Genomic DNA, 17,885 nt, shown 5'->3' with positions numbered 1-17,885 from the left:
CTTTAAATGTCGTTGCTAAACCAGTGAAACGACTCTAGTAGCGGTCGTGGATTGAAATTCAAGCAAAGACGAGGCAGTCTTTCATGGTGATGCCATTTGCCAAAGTTTTCAGGTACGTAGATTACTTCTAGTTATAGTTTTAGCATCCACATCTCAATAGGAGGAAAATGAAATCTACAGAAGCTGCTCTTTGAAATTATTTCGGAACATCCTCGTTGACAAATAATATTTCCTCAAACTTGTAAACTGATTTGGAACATCCTTTTACATATCTGTTTCTCCCAAACAAAGGAGACCGTTCGAACACAAGTTTGACAAAATGAAAGAAAATAAAGGACAGCATCAGCAGCAACTCAACATCAAGGTGTATCACATCACGCCACTAACCTGTGGTAGCAACACACTGCAGTATATCTATCTATATGAAATACTTCAGAGACTAGTCCCTTTTTCATCACTAAAAGAATGCCTCGGTTTGCCATTAAGCTTGCACAGAACTCTCAGTGCTTATCTCGGCAGTTTCCTTCCTCAAAGTTTGTAGCCTTTCCCGGAGTTTTTTACTCTGTTCAAAGTTTGCCTTCCTCTTCACAGCTTTCTGTTGCAGTAGTTCCAAACTATTACCCCAAAATAATTAACAAGATTCTACAATAATTACTATTATTTTTAACTTTTGAAATAAAGACTTGGATAACTAAGACTTACTTCCTGTCGGAAACAACGGTCAAGCTGTATTTTGAGATCTGTACATTCACCGAAGAATTTTGCAATAGGATGATCTACATGACACTTCTGAAACTCCTCGATGATCTGCAACCCGAAGATACAGAAATAAAATCACACACACACACACAGAGATATACATACGTATATATGAACTTGCTTAATTTCACAATTTGAATCGCCACAACTGAAACTTCCAACACCAGAAACCATCTAAAACATCAAAACAACAAAAGAAGGGGCATGGCTACAATACTCAGGAGTATTGAACACTCTGCCACTTAGAGGCCTTCAATCCAATCTAACGAGATCCAATTTTCTTTGACAGCCCTTGGACTAGATCTAAGGGCTCTAAGTGGCGGATTATTCAATGCTCTAGACTATTGTAGATTTTTCGCAAAACAAGAGTCTTAAGAGTATTCTTCATGGCAGAGCAACATGCCAAGATGACAACTTTTATGACTTCTCTGCTGCAGATTTACGAGAGCGGTTGTTTGATCAAAATCATCTTCCTTCAACCTCATATAAGTTAGAACTTCAAACTGTATCCAGCTATTACTGCAAAAATCCTGATACATAACTCGTCTATTTGGTTTTGTATGTAACTCCATATGAGTTTGTATGATGAATGATTTTGGTCACACAACTCGTGTCTATAACTTCACTTTTCCCCATTCAAAACTACACATTAGATGGGTTAAACAGTTACACTCTGGCAAGCCTCCAATGAGTTCGACTAGCATTTGAGCCGAAATCTATGTTTATCGACTTTCCTGCTTTTTTTTTTCTATCGACACTATTGGCACAGACAACTAGTACAGGGTAAGTTTCCCATTTAGTCCAATATAGGCTCGCTTAGAAATTATTTTCAAATGACTGAAAGCGTTTTTAATGAAATATTTTTTGGGTTCTAAACTTGTAAGCACTATGTGTACTTTCATCAAAAGTGATTTCAGTCGTTTAAAAGAACTTCCAAGAGCTCATAATCTGTGAGACTTTGAAACAGTACACACAAATAGACATGATCCATTTCCGAAATCAATATCCTAGCTGAAGATGTCAACGTATCGATTCGCATTCGATTAATTTAACAAACATCAGTTACCATTTGACAAACAAAAAAAGAATTATTCCAAACTCGAAGTTCCATTGAAGTGATGTGCAATTTTTTTATCATATATATAAGAAATACAAGAATAAAAGAAGAAGAAAGCAAAGGGGAAGGAGAACTCACTTGAGCACACATGGGGTGCTTGTGTAACGTTAATGGAGGATGCATCTTTGACTCCCGACTGAATCAAAGTCCACAGCAACCGGTGGAAACTAAAATTTTCCGATATCGACACGAAATTTGGGGAATTGAGGAAATGGGTTTTGAATCTGGAAGACGATTGTCATAAGAGAAGGAAACCCCAAAAATAAGTAGCAGAGATAGCTGCTGTTGCTGCTGCGTGTCTCAGGTTCTGCTCCTCCTTCGAAGAGACGAGAGAGAAGAAGAAGGCAGCTTTTTGGTTGATGGGCCTTAAAAGCTATTTGGGTCCAATTGTTTTTGGTTGATGGGCCTTAAAAGCTATTTGGGTCCAATTGTGAGTTGGGTTGGGTTGTATTTCGTGGTAGAGTTGCATGGCCTAGTTTAATATGTGGTTATGACGAGCTGTTCCCGACGCTTAAATGCGTCAGGATTACCGATTACGTCATTTTTACTCCAATGTAAGAGATGTAAATGTGGTATTTTATTTAATTTTTCTCTAATGTAAGAGATGTAAATTTGGTATTTTATTTAGTTTTTCTGTTTAATTAATGCGGCTCACCTCCAAAGATGTAAAAGGATGCAAATTCACATTTTTATTTGCATTTTCTAGTTAAGATGGGATGCCTTGGCTTGCAAGATAAATAAAGATCACTGGATTTCAAAGAAATCTGGCACACTCTTTGTTTATCAAGGATATTCAGCAACGAAAATTACATGTTCATGAGATTTAAAAAACGTTATTTATATTTCCACAATATATAAATTACGTATAAAATATATTTTAGGCATCAAAACAAACACACTCGTAGGTCGTTAGTTTTATCAAACCTAAGATGCAGAGATGAGATACGGCATCCATTCCAAGTTGTCGAAGTTCGAATTTGATTCTTAGGTTTGTCTTTCCATATACAAATGAAATTGGGAATGCGCAGCGTCTAACATCTACAACAAGTACTTTGTTATATTATGAACTCAAAAGTATTGTTTTTAATACATGTAATATGTGCAGTATCTGTGTCCTTGTTTTTTGAGATTTACTGTGTCATGTCTTGCTATATCCGTGTCCGTGCAACATAACATACAGAATGATCTTGTACCACATGCCCTCAAAAGACGGGTTTAGCAACGGTAAGCACTCCGAGTGGAGTTCTGCTGCTAGTCTGCTATCATGTCTACTGCAAATCCGTGATAAATCCTAGAAGCCAATCCTTGGTAAACTCAAGTCACTAGAACAATATACAAAACAGGGAACCACGCATTTTGGTTTGGTATTTCAAGACAAAGACTGCAAGCAACAAAGTATATATCCAAGACAAGCAGTGCAAGCAAAGAGCCAAATTAAACTGAGAACACAATGAAGTACATATCCAAACTGCCGCAGCTAGCTACAGCAATTGCTGAGACCAGTACAAGGAACATGGTATATATCTGGAATCGCCAGCCGTGAATGACGATGAAGCTAGCTTATTCCAAAACAAACATGGCATATACAGAGTGCTCAAGCTAAAGAAAATATAGAGAAAATTATGCAACTGCCATGCAATGACGTCCTAGACAATACAACTGTTGCAGCATTCATACATGATACATTCCCAATCCTCAGCTTCAGCAGGATGATATCATTAGACATACAAGGTCAACCCCTCTTTCTCTGAGTTCTCTTTCATTAGTGTTTTCATCTCCGGGCAGTCAACAGTGACGTGGTGATCAAACACTTTACAAATATAACATTTCACGCGAAAGCGCGCTGGATTTTATGCTTGCACTTGTTATGCACCGCAGGACAACGCAAATAAGCTATTACATACCCCTTGCCAACCTCAGTTACACCATTTGGGACACGACGGTGGTAAAGGAAGTCGCAGCCCCAGTGGCCAACCGTGAGGCAAACTCGACAATTCATATCAAGACTCGTCCTCACCCTAATAAAAGGAATTAGTTATGCATACCCCTAATTAAAATAAAAAATAAATATTATTGAAAGGAAAATTATTGAAAACACCTTGTATCAAAGTCTACAAATTGCAAAAGCTCTGGCCAAGTTCTCTCTCAAAGTTTTGTAGAAAAAACCCCTAAGGCCCGACCGGAGCTATTTATTCTAAAACAATAAAATCTTCCTAGAAAAGGTCTTGGAATAAAACTAGGAAACCAAATAAATTAGATAACTTAAGAAATAAACTCCTAATCAAACATGAAAAATCTGCCATATTAATTAAAGACAGTATACGTTTCAAGACCAATTCAACCCCAAATCAGGTCCAAAAGGACTTGATTTAAAGCTTAGGCCGTCCTCTAAAACATTGTAGATGAACTCAACTCCAGAAAACGCCAATTTCATGCTTAATTGTGACTTCTGGGCATGAAGATGATGTTTTCAGGATTTGGGCGATTCTACAAAGTTGAAGAGGACGTCCTAATCTTTAAAACACGACCTTTTGAACCTGATTTGGAGCTGGAATGGTCTAGAAACGTGAGGAGTTACTGACTGGGCAGATTGCCAAGCTAGATTTAGGATTGTGATTTTAAGTGATCCTTTTATTATTTTGTTTCCTAGTTTTTAAAAGATCTTATTTAGGTAGGATTAAGAATAAAAGCTTGTACATAAGCTTCAACCGGGCATTAGGGTTATCTACGCGACATTGAACGAGAAATTGGCATAGGCCTTTGCAATTTGTATTCTTATTTTACGCGACACAAAACATAGCACTTTTTGTTCAACTTATTTTACCACACTTTCTCTAATCCGTGTTAACTTGGTGTGATGTGAATTTTTATTTTTTCAGGTTTGCATTCGGATTCAACTCGCCTCTAAATATCCAGAAGTGCATACATTCGACTGAATCATACATTAAGGAGCATTCGTTCATTCACCTCATTCCTCACCATACATCACAGGTTTGCATTCAACATCAACAGAAAGTGCAGAGGAAATAATGGAGTGCAGAAACTAAAGGGGATGAGTTCAGAGATACTCACAGTGGGGTTGCTAAGACGTCCTCCGAACTGCTTGGAACCCCTTTCACTCACTCTCACATTTCATTAGGAGATTAAATTGCATACAGGCTTGGGGGGAAGTCAACGCAGCAGAGGGGATCACATTCATCCATGATACATGCAAGACAACGCAGAACAAAAAAAAATTCTAAGCATACAGGAAGCAAACTCAACCAATGGATGCACGAACACATGGTTGCAACATCTAGATATTATTCACAGATCCATAGAAACATGCACAGAGATTCAGGACTCACTGATCAAGTAATTTCAGGACCAAAACACTAAAGGGATGCGAAACTTTACCTTTTCCCTTCTTGGATATGATATCTTCGAAAGCTCCGCCATACTTTAGTTCATCGGATTTGAGGTTTCCCATCACCCCATTTAGTTCACAGAACACAAACATGCACGGCGATGTGACATGCAGAACTCGGAGTTGGATAAACTTGATGGAATCTGTGATTCGCGAGCTGAAAGAAGACTGAAGGACGCATCGGTCTCGGATCTGAGATGAGGAGGATAGGGATGAAGGCAGAAATGCTCTGTGCATGAGGAAATGAACGCTAAGAGGGTTTGTGCGTCGGCGCTAGGGTTTCTGAAATGAAGGGCTGAGGCTGAACGAAGGTATTTATTTACAGTCACCAACCACATGCATCACGCGCGGTCTCTGCTCTGTTGATTCCCATATCCTCCACATTCCGAGTTCGAAACCGGGTGCAATTGTTTCCTTTTCCCTCCTTTTTTTTCTGTTCGTCTGTGTTATTTTTTCGTTAATTTCTCTTCTTTTTCTATTTTATTTCTTTTTTCGCTAATTTAATACATATCAATTACCATTCGAAATTCGGGGAAATTGAGGAAATGGGTTTTGAATCAGGAGGACAATTGGAAAACCCAAAATTTGAGAAGCAGAGATAGCTGCTGCTGCTGCTGCGTGTCTCATACTCTCAGGTCGTCCTCCTCCTCCGCAGAAAATGCAGAGAAAAAGAAGGCTGCTTGCTGGTTGATGGGCCTTAAAAGTTATTTGGGTCCAATAGGGAGTTGGGTTGGGCTGTATTTCGTGGTGGAGTTGCTCGGCCTTGTTTAATATGTGGTTATGACGCAGCAGCAGCGGCTCACCTCCTAAAGTTGTAAAGGGGATGTAAATTCACATTTTTACTTGCATTTTCAAGTTAAGATGGGATACCTTTGGCTTGCAAGATAAATTAAGATCACTGGATTTCAAGGAAATCTCAATTTATTTGTATTTTGCGCCGAATTTTCCGTTAGTTCCAAGTACTTCATCTTTTTTTCTTAAAATCTCTTTTTAATTCTTCCTAGGTCTCTCCCCTTCCTCTAATGTAAATTGAAGTAATAATATTATTTGTATTAAAATTTGAAATCCATATATATAAGAAATCTAAATCAAGGTCCAATTCCATCTTTCTACTCCAAATTGATGGATGTTAATTCCAACTAGATTTGAGCTTGCATAAATTAAGCGATCTATTAATTCTTGGTTACATGTTGACTTCTACTTTCCTTTAACCGATCACATCAGTATAATAGACACACACAAAAGATAAGTTGGCCCAAAGAAAAGAGAATAAAACTGCTTAATTATACAAATAATAATCATGGCCCGACTCGATTTAATATTAATTTTTGTGTAGAGGGACTGTCTTTGATTTCTCACCGACTTCCACTTTCATTTACCAACCATATATGACAGGATTAAGATCTACTACGAATCTATGTGTTTGGAGCTGTTCGATTGAGAGGTTTGGATCATTCAGTTTCAATCATACAACTTCTATTAGTCAATCCTACTCACTTCACAAAAAATAAAAAACTTAAACGGACCGAATCTCTCTCTTTTTCGTGAAAAATCTGAATCTCACAATTCGTCGGCTTCAAACCACAGAAATTTGGAGTATATGTCGTTCCTATATGATATATACCACCAAGTCCCTGAAGAGCAAAGAGCAAGCTGTCATTATTTGCTTTCGTTAATAATTTAAAACTTTGAAATTGAAACAAATTAACGCGTGGGAAAAAGAATAGGAAGAGCCTGAGAGGGGACCATTAAATATAAAACCATGACAAAACATCTTTGTTAATTAGTAGGCAGCCACTATACTATGTAGTCTATAGTGTTGAAAAGGTTGTTAGTCAGTCATTACTCTCTTTATTATTTGTTGTATTTTGAATAGATGGTAAACGCGATTCATAAGATATATAATAAGAGTCAAAATGAATCCATCAATTCACTTAGCAACTCATGATAATTGAAATGGACGAATTCTAATGTAATCTTTATCTTTATGATTAGGACTCTTGATCCCTAGTTGTATATTAACATTGTAAGTATACAATTAATAAGAATAAAAAAAAAATACAAGGAGCATATTTGCTCACCATGATAAACTGTGGTGTATACTCACCATATACCTAATCATTTGTTACGTGTCATTTCACTTAATCTTGGTTAATTTTTTTTTTTTAAACTGAAAAAATTAACATTTAAGTGTAAGGTGAACATACACCTACAGTGCTAAGCAAAAACGCACCCAACTTTACATGGTATTGAGCCTCTGATCCTTTTTTTTTACCATGGCTTCCGCAACTTCATCTCCTACCTTTTCAATCCCGTGTATCTCTACTCTAGCCTCTGTCAAGCTTTCTGAAACTAACTATATATCTTCTTTGGAAAAGTCAGGTTAAGCCATTTTTTGTTTTTTAAATTTTACTATTGTTAGATGAGGAGTTTGAAACTATTACAATAATTTAGGGAAAAAAAGAATGTTTCGAACTTGGGATGAATGATTAAAAACTCAATACCTATTCACTAAGTTAAGCCTTTTAGAATAAGGATGTGGCGTTTTCACGCATAAAGACAAACAGAAACATCACGTTACAAATCAAATAACTTAATCAGTACTTTTGATTTGAGTACTTCTGTAAAATGGCAAAAGAAAAGAAAGGGAGAAATGAAAAAGGATAACGCTCTTCACACTCCATTTTTAATCATCTGCAGTCTAATTAAATCAAGAGCTTATATTTTTTCTGCGCTCACCTGAGTAAGCGAGAGGCTAAAAACAAGGGTTGTAAATCTCACTAGCCATGGAAAAAAACTAGGGTTCCTCGTACGTTTCATCATGCAGAAAGCGAGAGTGGTCATCGTCATATCCAGCTTAGGCTCCGGTCCTCGAGGATCGGCTGAAAGTGAAAGCAGCCCACCCTAAAATAACTAGCATGCATACAACTATACAAGTTGCCTTTTACTGTTTCGGCCAGCTATTTGCTGTCTTCTCCTAAATGATCAAACTAGCTTTTGCTTTGCAAATTGCAATGCCATTCAATATAAACTTTGAATCTTTTGGTGATCGAGATGGTACACCTTTTTCCTCGGAAGCCACTCCGGTCATCCAATGTTGAACACATGAGGTTGAAATTATTGAAACTCGCTTTGGATTTTTCCTATCAAATATTTGAAAAACTGTGCATTACATTCCCCCACTTTGAGCCACCTTTGCAACTTTGCTATAAACCTTTTTTTTTCTTTTTCTATTCTGTTTGTCTTAAAAGGAGAGGTATGGATCAAAAGTTCACAAAATAACAATAAGTTATCATATATGTAGGATCAGTATTCATTGAACGAGTGATTAAGTTTAGGATTTTAGTCAAAATGGTCTTTGAAATTAGCATAACTTTTCATTTTGATCCCTAAGATTTAAAATCGATAGAACTCATTTTGGTACTGCCATGAAAAATATTTGTTAAATAAGGACCAAAATAACAAAAATACTCTCAATTTTTGTTAAATCATTTTGAACCATTATTTATTATATTGAGGTACTTTTGTCATTTTGGTTTTTATTTAATAAAGATTTTCCACATAATGATAAAAATGATTGACTGTGGACAAACTCAGATGTCACTTCTATCGATTTCAAATCTCAATAACCAAAATGAGATGTTATGCTAATTTCACGGACCATTTTAGCTAAAATGCCTTAAGTTATTCATTGCACACATCCATACGCAAAACATTAGGGATAATCTGTTCACACCTCAAAATTTGCTCACCATACGTACCCTCCTAACCATTTTTATAAATCTTAAAACTGAATTTCATCTTAATTATGAATATAAAAATTGAAAAGAATAAAGAATAAAATACATCTTAATTATGAATAAAAAAAAAGGAAAAGAATAAAGAATAAAATACATCTTAATTATGAAAAAAAAGGAAAAGAATAAAGAATAAAATAGGCAAAAAAATAAAAGGAAAAGAAAAATTAGCCAATGTTCTAGGGGTTGCTGTCTACACTTGGTTGGATGAGCTATCATGTTTGACTGATGTGAGTCTAAATTAATTTGACGAGAAAATAGTGAATAAGATGCTATATTAATTAATTTGTGATGAGTTCGATACATAGTTATAATTGTTTTTAGAGGTGTGATATCCACATACATTTTTTTACTTCTCTCACACCTTTTTAATTTTTGACCGTCGGATCGGATGATTTAAAGAAAATCAAATAACAGAAATTAACAAGAGATGTGGGAGAAGTAAAAAGGGGTGTGTGGATAGCACATCCCTTCATATCGTTGTGTTTGATTTTGTTGTGAGGGTGCAAAATTACGACTAAAAACCAAAGTAAAAGGATGAAAAAACAAGAGAAAACGCTAGATTTGTACACGTTTGATTGATTTGTTAATTTGGACATTTTTATAACTCCAAAGTATGATACACGTACATACATATTTTTTAGAGTTAATACATGTTACTTTGATATACTTTTTAATATAGCAAATACTTTAAAGAAGAAATAAGAATAAATAAATAAATAAAATTTAAAAATATGGCCACATTTTTTGATTTTTTGATTTTTTTGCAAAATTGTCAAATAATATACATACGTAATTTTTACGTATTATATCCGTTGCATATTTTTTTTTAACTATGATTGGGACAAAAAGATTGGATTGCTTTATGTCGATGTTATCATGAACTTAGTTTCCAAATTCACGATCATAACTCACCAAATTCACGAGAGAGCATTGGTCATGCCTCTTATGGTCATTTTCTCTAGATTTAGCTAGGGTGTAATTAGGTCTGCTTTTTCGTGAACCATCACGTTTCTTAATCAAATGCTTCACATTATATTCGAGATGATGTATGCATTTTTTAGATCAGATTAAGCATAGGATGACAAGTGGTCTAAACTTTTGAAAGTTAATTAAATGAGTATGTGGACTAATTTTTTAGACAAAATTTGTAAACATATGATGTGTCATCAATAAAAAATAAACACTTTAATTATATTTAAATAATAATTCAATCATCAAAGATTACCTCGCATGATTTATTTAATTTCTTATAGTTGGTCTTTTTAGTATTACCCTAATTAAATTATGAGAACTTTAACGAAAAGCTCTCTGTACTGTTCATTTTAACAAAAAAATCATATTTTTACACTAAAAAGTTAATCCTAGTACGATTCATTTTACCTTTCATTTTATCTTTAACGTTAAAACTTAAAGTTTTCAAACACATTTCATTAGTTTTTCTTTAAATTAATCTCATTCATGGCTATGCATGCAACTTTATCTATGATTTGATATACATACGTAAAGGAATAGTTTTGGCTGACCTGTCGCCACGTGGACATATATCATCAATGTTTTTGTCAATATATGCACAATTGAAATGATGGAACATTTTTACAAGTTCCACGTGACAAGGTAAAAAGGATAAGAAGAAGAAAGACATCACAAGATATGTTTTTTCAATAAAATCTTAAATCAATTATTTTTAAAAATAGGAAATTTTAACGAAAAATTATATTTTTACATTAAAAAGTCAATCATGGTACTATTCATTTTACCCTTTACTTTGTCCTTATCGTTAAAACTCAAAATTTTCAAACTCTTTTTATTAGGTTTCCATTAAAAATAACATTACACTATAATTAGAGCCAAAGGAAAAGAAAAAAAAGTCGTTGGTTAAGTGAGCAAGGATTCTCTTTGTTAGATCAAAGTCTAGATTCGAATTTCGTTGTCGACAATTCCACTTGGTGAACGATTAGTAAAAAACTCATAAAATGCTAAAACCATCTATATACGTTCTCATAAAAACTTGTGATATGACCTGACCTGAATCCGAATTCTTTCCTGATCCTCTTTGTGAGAATTTTGGGGATCTGTAAATTGTGTCCATTTATCGTATATTGTGTGGTCAAAAATCATTTTTAATTTTTTTATTTAAAATTAAACATAAACAGTAGTTGACAAAAACTGACCGTACGATTTACGATAAACGAACATAATTTATGAATTTTTGAGATCCTCACAAAAAAAACCGAGATAAAATCCTATTGGCCTTGACCTGAGATGAGGTAGCCTCCCTCCCCCTCCTTTAACTTTTAAACAAACAAACAAAAGAAAAGAAAAGGAAATGTCAATGGCTGTCGGGAATATTTGTGGAAGGAGGAGTATTGAGTCGGCAGAAGAGTCCCAAGTAGGTGTCTCCACTTCACTGCACGCTTCCAACTTCGGTAGAGCCCACATTTTCCGCCTTAAATCCTAGGCACGGTGATTTGCCGGTTTTAATCCCATGGCTTGTGTTTTTTTTTTTTTTTTTTGGATGTTTACACAAACACAAACCGAAAGATATAAAGAAAAGATGTTCACAGGCTCACACTGGTTACACCTGATATCTTGTCAACAAAGAATCGATATACACAAAAAGCTTTACGTGTAGATAGATTTGTTTTTCTTTCTTTCTTTTAGACCTATGTGGTAATGCAATGCCATTCACCATTTTTCTAATTCAGGTTCATGATGTCTAGTGTTTAAAACATTGACCGTATTAAAAAAATTTCAAACGTTGATAATGTTTGAGTGGCATGAATGGAATGGAGCATCTTCTTCTTTTTCCTTCTTTTTAATGATCAAATACAAACAAGAGGTGGATTCGCCAGGTTAATTCTTTTTAACTCACTGCATCGTCTTGAGTTCAACCCCCTCCTTTAGTACAAATTAAAGTAGTAATATCGTTTGTATTACAAAAAATGATCAACCAAACGTAAAAAATGAAATGAAGCATACTGGTTCGGTGGTACATATTTATCTTTTACATATTTAGAAAGATTTTGAGTTTAAATTTCTCTTTTATGTATTTAAAAAGATTTTGAGTTCGAATTTCTCTCACCCAAAATGATGAAAAAGAAGGCTATTACTATGTAATGAGTGAGATTCGGAGTTTACACACCCGAGGTTCGACCCTTCCTTCCTTTGTTGGATTAATTATTAGATTAAAAGGGTGCATGTCCATGTTCAATGTAATTGATTAATTTTAGAAGGAAAAAAAACAAACCAGATTCTTCAAAGTTCGAATTCATTTAACTAATCTTCATATCTTATAACAACTCCATTATTGTTGATGGGGATGGGGGACACATTTCCATGTTTTCCTTTCAAGATTATAGTACTGTTTCATTAGATTTGGACACAATATTATTAGAGAGAGAGTGTGAGCCGAGCAAAGTTATCATCAAACACTTGTTAGCTTAGGTGACGAACAAAAGCGGAGTAAAATAATTAGGATTAGGTTAGGTCCAGAGTTTAATCCCAACCGGAAAACAAAGCGAGATGATGATCATTTTACCAGAGTGAGAGAGGTTGCCCACTCTTCTTTGATCCGTCTTAGGTCCGAGTGGCAACCTTGACTAGAGCCGAAGTGCGATGCGCCTGGATTATTTATTTCACATCCCGTGTATACGTTGGTCTCACCATATACATATTTGAGTAATTTTAGGTAAATCAATTTGGTAGACCACATTTGTAAATTATGTGATGTGTAACTAATAAGAAATAAGCATGTTAATAAATACTTAAGTAATAATTCAATCATCAACAACCGCATCATATAATTTACAAAATATAAATTTAAACTGATAGTTTCTCTACCAGTATCCTATATTTATATATAGTACATGCAATAATATACATACAAGAGACTGCGAACCCTCCAGACATTGATACCACTGACCACTGCATGGCAAGTTGCAACTAGTTCATCTCTTCACTCGTTTAGATTCTGGTATTAGGTCATCGTCATGTAAATGACCTCTTTGTCCTCTAACGTGTTAAAACACCCTTGCAGTAACTTGCTCAGCAGCCACCATATCATATATATCGTCGCTATATATCCAGACTCATGATCTACTACAATCAGCCCTACCGAACCCAACTCTACGATTTGCCAGATCAAACTCAACCCATTGATTCCTCTGATGAAAATTCCCGATTATATTGCTCGCGGCACCAAGCATGTTGGACTGTCCGATTGCCACGCACCGGACTCCGCCGCCTACATCGGCAAGAATTTGTTCTTTCGGCGTCACAATCTCCACACCTTTATCAAACACAAACGCCATGTCCCCTATCAATCGTCCGATCTCCACACCATCGCCATCAAAACACATGTCGGACACACCTGCGTACATGTAGCCCTTCTTTAACTTTGGTCCCGCCAATCTCACAATCTCTTCCCTCACCTTACTATACGCCTCGTCCACAAAATAAGTGAACTCGGACCCTGAATCAATCATGGTCTGACCCGCCCCGCTCGCATCGGGTCGGAACACAGAGGGTTGAATTTTCAACATTTTCCCTCCAACTCTTATCCCTACCATTACAACTGTATAGGCAAGGGGGTCCAGATTCGGCATGCGCTGACTTTGACTAAAAGTCAAAAGGTCAACATATTGGAATCCCGCGGAGCTCGGGTTATGGCCTAAGTAAAAACTGCCGGTCGGCATATTGGACCCGGTTTGAGCCGGTCGATTAGGTACGCAATAGGAGAACTTGGTAATTTTAGCTTGGGAAGCAAATGATAGCCTTCCAAGATTCATACCCAAAATACCCTTGGTGTCACTGGTGTCCTTAGCGCAACCAAGAGTCAAGGGAGGGGTACTAATGGAACGAGAAAAGGTAAATTTTTCTCGGACGAGATTGCCCTCAGCGAGAGTACCGTCGGCATAGAAGTAGGAGTAGTGGCAGAGGCTGTTTTGGTCACAAGAGGTCGGGAGGGTGAAATCGGGAACCCGGGGTTTGCAAATAGGGTGAGTGCAAGGCAAAACAGAGAAGGTGGAAGAGAGAGAAGGGTCAAACGATGCCATGGGAGGAGGTGGTGGGCGTGGTTTGGGGCTGTGGCACTGTATCCATGAGAGTTGGCTTCCGGTGTCCAAAACCATCTGTTGGATCTGCGGAGGAGTTCCGATGGGGAGAGAAACGATGAGAGCCATCGAATACTTGAACGAAAGCTTGTAGTTGTACGATGGTGTTTTTGTTGTAGCACCACCAGCAGTAGCAGCAGTAGTAGTAGGTCTTGATCTAGGGTTTTGCTTGTAGTTTGAAACGACAGAGAAAGTTTTGGACGTGTTTGGATTTGCAGAGAGAGAAAGTGGAGAAGTAGTAAGAGGGAAAGAGAGAGAAAAGGCACTAGTGTCGTTCTTCAACTTGTTTTGGAGCTTGTTCTGATCTTTCGGAATCGAAACCGAAAGAGAAGGAGAGACGAGAAAGAAGAAGATGAGAAGATTTAAGAACATGGTTTTGGGAGAGAGATACATTATTACAAGCTAGCAAGCTAGGCTACTTAGTGATTGATTTACAAAAGCACACACAGAAAGAAGAGAGAAATGAGGATGGGTGGGTGGGTTTCTAGGTACAGTGAGGTTGTGGAGGTGGGGTAGTATTTATACCATCGGAATTATAGGGTGGAAAGTGAAAAAAAACGCAAGGAAAAAAGTAAAGGAACAAGCAAAAGATAGGAGAAGCCAAAAGCGTAGAAGATAACGCGTTTTTGTCAATAGAGTAGTTAAGAGTAGGGATCATATTCCACTGTTTGATGTATAAAATTGAATGGGGCATGGGTGATGGTGAGTGGGGAACGATCGATGGAAGTGTCCAGATGTCCACACATTTACGTATTGCACAGAAATTACAGTACATAAATATGGGCTTTTTGTCTTGTTTATATATATTAGATATATTGGATGACAACGTTTGCCGGATGACCAATGCATCCACCAATGCAAATGGCCGGTGCACCACGCGTTGGTGACACTAGAGAAAGAGACAGAGGGAGGGTTGGTTTTACTGGATTACAATCGATATTCTACAATAATTTACATTATATGGAGAGTGAAATGTATGAATCTAGAAAACCACGAAGAAAACCCTAATTACCGAGAGATTTTTAGTGTGTTGGAAACACGGCCTGGTACATCAAGTGTCAGAATACAAGTTATTGGATTTCAAATATTCAACCACTTGTAGTATGACACTTGATGTATCAAACCGTATTCCCATCACACTAAAAAATTTCTCCTAATTACCAAAGCATTTACCACTTGTGACCGTTTGGTTTTACTGGACATCCTATTATTTGGATGACTAGTTAACGTTTTTTCTAACTACTTTGGGGAGTAATTTGGATGATAACGTGGTGACAGTAGGTCTTTTTTTTTTTCTCCCTTTATTTGCACCACTCCCATGTATTTGCTAATGTGTGGAGAGATGTGATCAGAGGCAGAAGATACGTGGAGTTTTGGGAATGAAAATTAAGCCATCACCAATCAACTTCTGAGCCGATATTAACCTCATTATCTAAATATGATCTCTCTAACATTATCATTTTAGACAATATGACGATGAGTGAGAACTAGCAACACCGTTTTTTATTTAAAAAAAGTGTGTGTCCATGGAAACATATGCTTTGGACCAAGTAAAACTTTCTTATAGGTATATGGTTAAATACCCTTGGATTGTCCGGGTGGCTCACATAGGTTCAATCTTATCACTTGTTTAGTCATAACGAGGTAAGTACATGAGATCAACTAGTCACCTCAATATATTTTTCTGTTTTCCTTAAGATCTCGAAAAAATTAAAGATGCAACTGTGAACCCAACAATTTTTTTTTTAATTTTAATTTTTTGTAACTTTTGAAGGACAAAGTGTTTGTCTCAAGCAGTTAAGAGGTCAGGAATTTGAATGAAAGAACAAATCATTACTCATATCGTTTTGTCTTCTAAAACAGAGTATTAAGAACATTATTGGGTTAAATATGTCTCTTAATTGGGTTTATCTTCTAAAAAAAGGGTTTATCTTCTAAAACATAATATTAAGATCATTATTGGTTTAAATATGATCACAAGGGGATACAACACGGACACGAAAAACAACACAACACGAATAACATTAAATTAACAAAAAGAATTATTATATGACCATAAGAAAATACGACACGACATGAAAATACGAGAAGATACCATTGTGTCCATGTATCATAGATGGACACTGAACTAGCTCAGAAGGACGATTATTTAATTTGTGTTTACTAGGGGAATGAGAATACCTGGTGCCGTGGCGTTGTCATATGACTAATCAACCTACTATTGAACCATTAGAAAATAAAATGTTGCATGGTAGGTGTCGGATCTCAACATATCTAACTCCTGGAACAAGATTACTACATGACTCAGGGGTTATGCGTGTAGGATTAGATTGGTTTAAGAAATTAAGAGACAGAAATATGCTTACCTGAGAGCTAATAATAATGTTGCATCTAGCTACCCTAAAAAATAGAATAAGATTTCATCTACTGCCTCTAAAAATGCAAAATTCTACAATGCATCGGTGTATGAGATGCATTGGTGCATTGGACGGTTAAATTTACATAGTTGAATTTTGACAATTATAATCAACCAGCTCAAGCACTTGTGCATCCCACATGCTAGTGCATTGAAGCAGATGTACAGTGGGACCAAAGTGTTTCCATGAACTCCCAGAATTTGGGAGATCTACATGTGAAGATTTTTCAAGAATTTTCCAATGTTTGGTATGAGTCCCTTTTGTACCCACTAAGCGTTTGATGTAATGCCTAATAATCATATCTCGACAACACTTGACAGATTGCGTTGATAGCACTCGACAAATTCTCTCGATAGTACTCATAAAATTGCTTCGGCAAATGTCAATATTTGTTGATATGTGCGCAACATAATTTGACTAACAATAAAAAGTAGATTAAGTGTTCGACAAAATGTCTCAGTGAATAAATTGAAATTTTTTTATACACTTCGCACTCTGTTTCTATTAAAAAATTTAGACCTTTAACATTAAGACCCCAAATGTTTGAATTTTGAAGCCGCCACTGCTGGTGTATATTATAGAAAAACCTTGCGTCTACTTAACCTGTGTCAATTGTCAAGTCAAATCGAATATTAGAGGCTATATTTGTTTAAGCAATGTGCCTTATCTTGTTAAACGCAATAGTGCCATATTAATACCATATGTTAATATATAGTAGTTCTATGATGCAATCAACAATAATGTTGGAGAAAAGAAAATGTATACATATGGGGCAACCGGCAAGCCAAAGCACTGATTAAGAATAAACAAATAGATGATAGAACGGCGAATGCAACGCCTTAACAATTTGGTTAGTATTGTGCATGATTAGGCATCATACCAATACCTAATAAACTATTTGCTCTATCATCATTAAAATTGTGCTCTTTGCATCAATTTGATACTTAGGGCTGATGTAGTATAGTTCACCAATATGATGTAAAACAAATGGTTGAATAGATTGAAGAGAAAATGGACCGTAGAAAGACAAAAAGAAGCAGTGGGAATTTACAGATTTCGCGTCCGAGCTCAGATTTAGGTTGTTGATACCTTTTCGAATAGGGAATAACGCCACGATTCAAACTTACTACTTTGTTGTGACATAAGATGATTTTTAGCCATATGAGGTCATTTTAGCCTCCAAAATGCAGTTTAATTTATATAGTAATAATTAAATCTTTCAAATTTCGTTGGATGAATTTTCATTAATGTCGTTTTAATTACCATAGTCCTTTG

General features: G+C 36.0%; 2 protein-coding genes and 1 long non-coding RNA gene across 3 annotated transcripts; all 3 read right to left on the bottom strand.

Annotated features, from left to right (window-relative positions):
* Window positions 1-175: 175 nt before the first annotated feature.
* Window positions 176-2,236, bottom strand: LOC126611269 (uncharacterized). Its single transcript, XM_050279480.1, has 3 exons — window positions 1,955-2,236; window positions 703-807; window positions 176-595 (listed from the first exon to the last, which is right to left on the bottom strand). The coding sequence occupies exons 1-3, from the start codon at window positions 1,997-1,999 to the stop codon at window positions 482-484; spliced, it is 264 nt and encodes an 87-aa protein (XP_050135437.1). The 5' UTR covers window positions 2,000-2,236; the 3' UTR covers window positions 176-481.
* Window positions 2,237-3,296: 1,060 nt separating this feature from the next.
* Window positions 3,297-6,271, bottom strand: LOC126611271 (uncharacterized). Its single transcript, XR_007618757.1, has 2 exons — window positions 4,949-6,271; window positions 3,297-3,923 (listed from the first exon to the last, which is right to left on the bottom strand). It is a non-coding gene; the product is annotated as an uncharacterized LOC126611271 (long non-coding RNA).
* Window positions 6,272-12,835: 6,564 nt separating this feature from the next.
* LOC126611487 (aspartic proteinase PCS1-like) lies at window positions 12,836-14,703 on the bottom strand. The gene has a single exon (XM_050279782.1). It carries the CDS (start codon window positions 14,584-14,586, stop codon window positions 13,171-13,173), a length of 1,416 nt encoding a protein of 471 aa, XP_050135739.1. The 5' UTR covers window positions 14,587-14,703; the 3' UTR covers window positions 12,836-13,170.
* Window positions 14,704-17,885: the final 3,182 nt, after the last annotated feature.

This window comes from Malus sylvestris, chromosome 17 (genome assembly GCF_916048215.2).
Source record: "Malus sylvestris chromosome 17, drMalSylv7.2, whole genome shotgun sequence".
NCBI lineage: Eukaryota > Viridiplantae > Streptophyta > Magnoliopsida > Rosales > Rosaceae > Malus > Malus sylvestris.
Note: the sequence above shows the minus strand (reverse complement) of the source record. Positions and strands in the feature narration are given on the sequence as shown.